Source organism: Morus notabilis, unplaced genomic scaffold (assembly GCF_000414095.1).
Source record: "Morus notabilis unplaced genomic scaffold, ASM41409v2 Scaffold2295, whole genome shotgun sequence".
Classification (NCBI taxonomy): Eukaryota; Viridiplantae; Streptophyta; class Magnoliopsida; order Rosales; family Moraceae; genus Morus; species Morus notabilis.
Window position 1 is genome coordinate 63,406 of NW_010366587.1, and position 9,664 is coordinate 73,069.

The following is a 9,664-nucleotide window of genomic DNA, read 5'->3' on the forward strand; positions in this document are numbered from 1 at the left end:
TTAAACACATGCTTATAATTAAAATTTTGAGACTCATAAACTTATATCATGTTTTACCAATGTAAATCATGTTCTATGAATCTAGTGACATAAAACTTGCCTGTGGGCTAAAGTTTTAACTCAATTAGATCCATCTGTGACCTTATGATAAAACTATCAAATTACGCTTTATTTCCTAATTCCTGTGGGTAAATTAAGAAATTTAATTTGATATTCTATCCTAATTAATCATACAAATATAATAAAAATTCCTGTGGGATAAAATTTATTATATTACATATGATTAATCACAATTAATGTGATAATGTAATCCAGAATCACTTAATATATATAATTTTGAGTAATTAAAGATGCTGTGGCTACTCCCTAATTAATTAAAATTATATGGATTACTTAACATTAATAAATCATAAAGGTTCATATTTAATTGCTTGAAACTATATGCAATATTAACCCAAAATATTTGAATTAATCCATTAAACACATAAAAATTAATGAACCTTTCATTTATATGTTTTACTTATGAAAAATCCATAAAAAATTATAAAATGGGTGAACATCTACTAAATACCCATATATATACTGAATTTATGATTTTTTTTTTTGCTTCATCAAAAAACGACAAGTCGTTTTGTTCCTGATGAGGCTGATTAGCATTAACCGGAAACGACATGTCGTTTTCCTTTCCAAATGAAAACGACATGTCGTTTTGAAATGGCCTGCACTCATTATTCAACAGAAACGACATGTCGTTTTATATACCCAAAGGGCAAAACGACATGTCATTTTTTTAAATTGTTGATCCTTCTTCAACCTCCAGCCGGGTCATTTCGACCCAGTTTCAACCCGAACAAAACCCGACTTTTTCTCTTGATTTTGACGACCAAAATTGATGTTTAAAACTTAGAAATGATAGGAATTCGATTACCCAATGATTCCTAATCTTAGTTTCCATCAAAAACGTCAAAATCAATAGTTGCCAAAAAATTTTCTCTCACGGCATTTCACGTGAGCAGAACGAGAGGATACAAGGCAGAGGCAAACTAAGGCTCTGATACCAAATGTTAGAATTTCTAAATGATCTAAACGTGCTCATAAGGATCCTAAATGGCAATTAGATCAATGCGGAATTGAAATGAACATCCTTTTTTCTGTCGTTAAGGTGGAGAACTGAAGCTCTCGGTGAAAAAACAGAAACTCGGGTTTTGGTTCTTCTAAACCTCTTCAATCTCTCGTTTGATGGTGTATATACTGACTGAATGGAGATAGCAGGCTTAGGGACCCAAAACTAATGTGCTCTATCCTCTTTTATAGACTCTGCCCATCACAGAGTTTTTCACGGACGTGCACCGAACGTGGACAACAGTGGACAACTGCAGATAAACGTGAGATGAACGTGACCAATCACGTTCCTTAAGTGGGAAATATAATGGACCACATTTTGAGAGGATTGTTTCGGTTGGTTACCGAAACTTAAGGAAAAGAAATCCAACAGAAATCCAACATACTCAGCATCAGATCGAGATTTATTCGTCGGAGACTCGGTGTTGGAGGCGCTCTGGTATAGGCTCTTTCTCTGCTTTCTTTAATCTTGCCTCTGATAGTGGGGTTTTCTGGAATGGGGCTGTTCACTGGGTTAATATTTCGGATGATTCATTGTATTTCAAAGTTGATGAACAGCAGCAGGGAAATGCCGATGCCAATTCTTCTGGATAATCAGCGCGAAAATTATAGCCGTAGTTTTTGGGAGTTCAGGTATTTTGGAGAGTCTGGCGATCGTTTGCATGTTATTTATTGCAAAAATGAGTCGGGAGAAACTGATCCTTTCAATGTTTATGAGATGAAAAGGGACAATTTCGGATGGTTTATTAAGTACCGTGTTGATCTTTCGGATGTTTCGGCCGCGTTTCCTGTGATAATCCCTCCGAGGTACAGTACTCGTCTGATTTTGAAAGAATGTTCATTTTCTGTGCTTTGTGTTGTTCTTAGTGAGCACGACGAGGACTCATATTTGGTGTTGAACATTCCCGGCAAAGATTTGCAGTACAACTTCTGGAATGGAACTTTCTACGTGCTTTGTGATGTTGAGCCTGCTGGTCTCGCTCATAACAATAATTTTAGAATGGAGAATTGGCCGGATATGATACAAAAACCGTATGAGACTTGCCAATACATCGAGAGCCTTGCTTGCGTCTGATGTCGTTTTGGGTTTGAAGACATTGGTCTGTTTCGTTTTTCATTTTGTCACTTGGGTTTGTAATAAAAACTGTATTATGTTCTACCTAGTACACGTACGACCACCAACCTTGTTTTGTTGCCCAAGAATCGAAAAAGGAATGTCGTTTATTTATTTATTTACTTTTTTTCAATTTAGACCCATAAAAGCGGAGGACTAATTAAATCGGTCTCCACTCTTATGACATGTTTACTAATTCATAATCAGAATGAACATAAATTGGAATGGACAAAATTCAAAGTAAATAGGAATTGGAGTCAGGAATCGGAGTCAAAATAAGTTGTTTACTTAGGTTCTAGAAATCAGAGTCGGAATCAATCACAATACCATTCATGCATTTACTTATATCCATAATCGGAATAAACTGTTACAAATTTACTTACCTATCCTTTTAGTAAATTTTTGTGTGTTGAAATTTAAAAAAAAATTGTATATTATGCTAACTATCTTAAAATTAAAATAACTAATTAGTAATTAAATTTTTTTAATCACACATTAATTATCTAAATTATCTTTTCTCAATAAAATTTGGAATAATTTAAAGAAAAAAAAATAATGATGAAATAAAATAAGAACAAATGGTTAATGATGTATATATATATATATATATATATATATTGAAATAAAAGAAAAGGTATTAATGGTTAAAATAAAATATATAAATGGTTAAAAAGGTATTAATCATGAAATTTTGAAATAATATCTATATATATTGTGCATTTTATTTCTGCTATTTTCTCTCCTTCTTATTTGATTCAATCTCCTCTAATGTAAATGGTTGACCCAATTAATTTTTTAACCAAAAAAACTCCGATAATTAATTGATTTTTCCTTATCAAGAAATAAAACTAACCCTCTGTCTTTAATCAATTCTGTTTCTTTCTTTCACCAAAGAAAAAAAAAAACTCCCTCTCTCTGCTCTAACTAATATTTCTAATTTTCTCTTTCTGGTATTTTCTTCTCCTTCCTCTATTCGATTTCACTCTCTCCTTTGTAAATCTAAATAGTTAACTAGTTATTTTTTTTTTTTTGAAAAGACTCTTTTACTTAATTGTCACTCTACAAGCAACATGAGTAGACTTTCTCATAAAAGAGAAATAAAAAAAGAGGTACAAACCTGCATTTTTGCAACAAGGTATTGTGATTCAACAAAAGGAAAAAAATAAAATAAAATAAATTAAAACAGAGCATAGTGTACAACAGTTATTATGGAAGCAAAGAGGAAAATTAAAAATACAAACTACAATCAAACATAGAGAGATTTTTTCAATTTTTTGCTTTTTACTTTTTATTCACAAATTTGTTAGTAGAATTAAGAGTTAAATCGTAATTCATATTTATTATCAGGATTGGGAGTGCCAATCCGGTAGGAGATGAGGGAGTGCCAATCACATTCTTCAACCCTAAATTAGTGTGGGACTCACACATTCCTACTCTCATTTTAAGAAGTAAAGATGGAGTTGACTCTGATTCTCAATTCACATTTCTCACTCCTGGTAAGTAAACATGCTATTAAGGTAGTGTTTACAGACAGGGAATGTCAATAGTGAAATACGTCTCTTTGCTAATAGTAGAAACAACATTTCTCAAATAGGAAAAACAAGCTCTCTTCTCTCATTTAAGGGCTAAAGCCTTAACTGCGTTCCATTGATGGTTTTAATCAGTATATAATATAGAGTTATTTGATTACTTAATAAGAGTGGCGCCTTAAGAGTTAAGAATCCTTCATCATTTTTCCAAAAAAAAAAAAAAAAAAAAACCTCATCATTTGGGGTCTGTTTGGTATGTTTTGTTTTAATTTTTTTTAAATATGTTTTTTATTTCCTGTTTGGTTGGAGGATTCGAATCCTGGTTCATGATTCGCTACAGTATTTTCTCTCACAAAAAATACACGTAAATCAAAAATGATTCTAATCTCATGGTTTTAATCCATGAACCAAATGGGGTAGTGGCCTTGTTTTTATTTATATTTCTAACCGTTGGTCTTTTTTTTAAAAAGAAAATTGTGGAAATAAAAATTTCATGTTTTCAAAATTGTAGGCAACGTGTTGGGATCAGTGTCAGTGTTGGATCAAGGGGTTGAGACGGCGTCATGGTCAGGGCGACATGCCAGGAACAATGTTGGGGTTAGGTAATCAATTGGGATCAATATTTAGGTCAGATGGAGACCACAGTTGGGATCGACCTAATGAGCCAGGTCTAGTATTGAGATTGGACCAACTTACCACGATCGGCGGGAACAATAGCCGACAGCGATGACTTGGTAATAGAAATCCTTATGCGGCTGCCATTGAAGTCTCTGATCAGGTTCAAATCCGTATCCAAACACTGGCTCTCTCTCATTTCCGAACCCAAATTTCACCGCTGCCACAACCGCATCCTTAACCCTATCTCCGGCCTCTTCTTGAATAACTCCAAATTCATGTATTCTTTTTGCACCATTAATGGGGAATTCGACTACGTGAATCTCGACAAAAGCTCCTATTCCTCTCAACCTCCCATTAAATCTGGCGATTTCGGCGAATCCGGTTTCAGAATCGTGCAGTCCTGCAATGGATTGTTCTTGTGTTCAAGACATTTACACCCTAAAGCATTCGGCAATTTCGTCTGCAATCCCATCACAAAGAAGTACACCCCTCTCCCTAGGATTTCCTGGCATTGGAGGGATTGGAGTGGCTGTATCAGGATCATGAATAGTTTCAGCCTCAGTTTGGCCTTTGACCCTTGGGAGTCCTCTCACTACAAGGTCGTTTGCGTTAGGAACAGCGACTCGCATAGGGACCATTATCAGATCCAGATTTACTCATCGGAGACTCGCCGTTGGTGGCTCTCCGGCGACCCTGTTTACGTAGACTACTCAGTTATCTAATCTTCAATGACGGAGTGTTGTTGAATGGCCGTGTCCATTGGCCTAGTTATTCGCAAGAATCCTTGTATTTTGATGTTCGCGACGAGCGACTAATAACAATGCCGATGCCGATACCGCCGATTGATGATGACTATAAGTACAGGTATTTTGGTGAGTCTCGTGGCCATTTGCATCTTGCTCACTACAGAATCAATTCAGGAACTCCTCGTTTCGACGTGTACGAGATGGAAATGGATTGTTCTGGCTGGTTCGTCAAGTTCCGCGTGAATTTTTCAACAATTCACCACGCGTTTCCGATGACGCTGCAGGAGGAGGGATACTATTTGTCTGCACTCTGCATCGTCCGAGGTGTGAGCGACAAGGAGTCCTACGTAGTGATGGAAATACGTGGTGCAATCATACGGTACAACTTCAATACTTTAGAAAAGATTTGCGATACACAGATGGAATTGGAAGGACTTCAAAACGCACTTTGATGCTCACCAATACCTTAAGACTCTCGCTTAATTTTGTTTGATGTCGTTCATCGGTTTTTTTTTTTTTTGTTTTGTTTTGTTTTTTGGGGGGTCATGTATCCGGAGATGGCCGTGGATAGAAAAGAACTAATGCTTCGTGTAAGAACCTAGCCAGCTAAACTAAATTAATGAATGCACCACTCAGAATGCCACACAAAAACAAAAAGGCATACAGAAGAGGGGGGGCTTCGATGCCTAATGGATGGATGGGGGCTCAAATCGACAAGGTTTGTAGACTAAAAATGACTAAAATACAACGAGCAGCAGTTTGGGAAACAGTAGTCCAATGACAATTTTAGGGAAACAAAAAGTAAAAAACTATAACTGTTAAACATGACAGTGATAACACAAGTAATCAGCGGGCTTAAAGTCATTTGCTTTTGAAACACAATAATAGCTCTGTTTATGTGATTCAAAGCCTAAACTCAATTTGGGTCTGAACAAAGAATTCAATACGGATTGGTGTGATTTCTTCATCAAAAGAGTGAGAGCCAGCATTACCGTGCGGTTAAAAACCTTTATTGTTTAAAGTGACCAGAACCATGCAAGTATTTAAATGAAAAATTTACCGTTAATAGTGCATGAGTCTAAATATTTACCTTTTACTATTAATAAACATCATTTTATTAGCGTAATTATTTAACTAAAAAGGTTATGAATAAAGAGTAAAAGAGTAAAAATCCTGACTCATACACTTTCAAGGAGTATTTATCAAGATTACCCATACTTTTTTCTTCCTCAAAGTTGCCATGAATACTATATAAGTAAAAATTTAGGCGTTTGATAAACTATGTATAAATTTATTGTGAAAATATATAATAACTAAAATAAACATACTTTAACACACATACGTTTAGTTAGTTTCATTTATATTTTTAAGGCTGGTGTTCATAATATTTTTCACCAAAACACCAAAATATATATAATTTTAATTTATTATTTAAAGATATCTAAAAAATAAAATTCTAAATTACTTTGTTTATTGTGGTTTATTTTAAGAATTTTGATAATCATCAAACATATTTGAGTAAATTTAGCTTAGTATTTTATTAAAAATTTTCAATTTTAAACAAATATTTGAAAAATATTTTTTTAATTTGAGCCAGGTTAACTAAATTAATGAGCTATGTGGTATAGAAGTTGATTCTCGGTCCTACGGATTTATTTATTTTTGTTTCATTTTCTTGGCTATGAATGCACCAATCAGAATGCCACGCAAAAACCAAAAAGAGGGTTAAGAAACTAGGGAAGTGACGCAGCAAGAAGGCAAGAAATTAAGAACGAGCCAAATCCATTACTGAGTTTGAAAAGAAATACAGCATAAGAGGGGTATGACTGAGTTTCAAAACGACAAGTTTACAGACTAAATGAGTAAGGACAAGAAGCAACAGTTGGGGGCAGACAACAGCTAACCAAACAGTAACCCAACACACATTTACGAGACATTTAGTTCATGAATTTAGAACTATAAATGTGAGAAAAAAATACTGTAGAGAATTAAAAATTATGATTCAAAACCAGAGATAAACTCTTAAAATAAACATCCCATTAATGGTGTCGGACCCGGATTCGGATGGAAATTTTGGGCGGGCCTGACTGGCTCTCGTGGGCGAAAGACGGTCCAACCCAATACTAAGTTAGAAAGGTATATGATCAACTCAAAATTTTATAAGGTATTTAAAAAAAAAAAAAAACTTTGAAAAGAGAGCGTTTAGACTGAGCCGACATAGAATAATTTTTTGAGCTTAAAACCTTAACCCGGGCCGGCTAGTTTGGCCCAGCCTAGTACAGCTCTAGACACATTTAGGTGAACAAACAGTAAATAAGAGCAGTAACGAAATAGCAAAATAGAATATCAAGCAGTAGAGTTTATTTTTTATTTTTTTTTTCCGCTACTAGAGGAAAGCATTTCATTTTCTCTTCAAATGAAATGACAGCTATCTTTTATATGATTCAAAGCCTGAACTCAATGAGCAAAGAATTCAATTCGGGGTTTTATGTGATTTCTTCGTCAAAAGAATCATTCAAATTGACTTTTTGTGGCTTGATCACATCACTGGACTATGTTTTGTAAGAGGGAAGGAAAATAAGAAGGGGCAATGTCATGGTCGTTTGAAGTCGATTGTCGAAGAAGAGCGCGTGCGAAAAGTTCAGGCTCTGAAATAAGAGACAATCTTTTAGGATTCGTTTGGTACGAGAATTTAAATTAAAGTGATTTTAATCATGATTCTAGAACTAAAATCATGATTTATGATTTTAGATTCAAATCATGATTCTGAAATTATGATTCAAAATCAGAGGTTTGAATTACCTTAAATTAAGAGGAGAGTGGTTTTAGAATCATGATTTGAGTTAGTTTAAAACATCACATCAGATTGTAAATTATGATTTAAAATCATCAAAACTAAACACTGATTCTGAATCATGAATCGTGATTCAAAATTACTGTAACTAAATACTGATTCTGAACCAGGATTCAGAATAACGCATGTTTAGGCGTTGGCGTTGAGTATATGGGGCGAATCTGGGGTTCGTTTGCATCTACTTTGGTGTTATTCAAAAGGATGATTATTCTGCTTCTAAAAGTTCTAAAAAGTTATCTCCTCCCAAATAAACGAAGAAGCCGCCCCTATTGTGGTCCCTTTCAATAGCAGTTCCCACCTCAATCTACTTATTTTACTTTTACCGTATCAAATTAAAAATATATATTTTTAAAATAATTATTTACAATTGAAAATCTTTAACAAGCATACAATCTTAAATTTTATTCAAATATTGTGTGATTATCAAAATGTTTAAAATAACAACAATAAAGAAAAAAATTTAGTAGATGAATATTTTTTCCTTATCAATATAAATAATTTATTTTTAAGAAATATTATAATTAATAAATTAAAATTATATTTTTATATTTTAAATGTTGACCATAACAAATAAAAATAAAACTAACTATAAATATATATTAAAATATGTTTATTTTTATCATTATGTGTCTTTACAATAATTTTATATACAATTTACACTTATATATTTTTAATCACAATAACTTATTATTAGCATCATAGTAACAATAAAATTTTTTAGTAGCACAACAATGGACCCTAAATATCGTCATTGTCATGCCACATCAGGCAGTGCCACCGCCCAACCAGCCAACACGTCAAATCTTGATTCTTGAGGCCATTATTGTAGTAAGCGCCTTTTATCTTATTTTTTTATTTTTTAAAAATATTATTATATTTTGCTTACATGATTTGCCTTCCTCCAATTACTTCAATTTGCTTGCGTTTTCTTCCCGTAGCTCCAGCATATACCCATAAAAGGTTCATTTCTCTTCCAACTAAAATAGAACCACTTTACAAACAACCACCTTGGAATCTGGTTGTTTTCCGTACCCTCTTCTTTCTTTCTTTCTGTTTTCTTCGCTCCCACGCCAACTTCCTCTTCTTCTTCTTCTTCTTCAAAAAAAAAAACTCGTATAAACCAAAACAAAAGCTTTCTCTGCCAAAAAGATTGCCTTTACTTTATCCCACACCCTTCCATACTAATTCCTTATCTACACCAACCTCGATTCTCATCTTCAATGCGTAAAAGCCCAACCCCACTTTTTTCTTTTCCTCAGATTTTCATTTTCCTCCCCAGATTCCCTGCCTTAAATTCCCATTAATTGACAGTTTGACACACACACGAGAAAAACTTATTCAATTCACTATCATCCAATCCCATGACTTTCTCGAGACTTTTCCTGCTCTTTTCGCTATTTTCTCTCGCTTTTTCTCAAAAACATTTTGACTCACACCTCCAAACCGGGCCATTGATCGTCGAATACACAGATAACGTAGAAACCCAACTCCAAGAATTGAAGGAGGAGCTCAGATTACAGTGTACCAGTTGGAGATTTTCCGTGGAAGCTAACAATCTCGGTCCATGGAGAACAATTCCAGAGGAGTGTAGAGATTACGTGAAAGATTACATGACCAATCGGGGATATGATATCGATCTCGAGAGGGTGTCAAAGGAGGCAGGAGATTATGCGAAGAGCGT

The 9,664-nt window shown here is 34.2% G+C and overlaps 2 protein-coding genes and 1 pseudogene across 2 annotated transcripts in view; all 3 read left to right on the forward strand.

The window, feature by feature from the left end:
- Window positions 1-1,390: 1,390 nt before the first annotated feature.
- Window positions 1,391-2,197, forward strand: LOC21386956 (annotated as a pseudogene).
- Window positions 2,198-3,690: 1,493 nt separating this feature from the next.
- Window positions 3,691-5,105, forward strand: LOC21386957 (F-box protein At5g07610). The gene is made up of 3 exons (XM_024173926.1): window positions 3,691-3,732; window positions 4,277-4,367; window positions 4,447-5,105. Exons 1-3 carry the CDS (start codon window positions 3,691-3,693, stop codon window positions 5,103-5,105), a joined length of 792 nt encoding a protein of 263 aa, XP_024029694.1.
- A 3,800-nt stretch (window positions 5,106-8,905) lies between these two features.
- Window positions 8,906-9,664, forward strand: part of LOC21386960 (acid phosphatase 1) — a 4,313-nt gene continuing 3,554 nt past the window's right edge. The window contains exon 1 of the mRNA XM_024173927.1: window positions 8,906-9,660. Within this exon, the coding sequence (XP_024029695.1) occupies window positions 9,345-9,660 (316 nt within the window). The 5' untranslated portion in view covers window positions 8,906-9,344. The remainder of the gene's footprint in view (window positions 9,661-9,664) is intronic.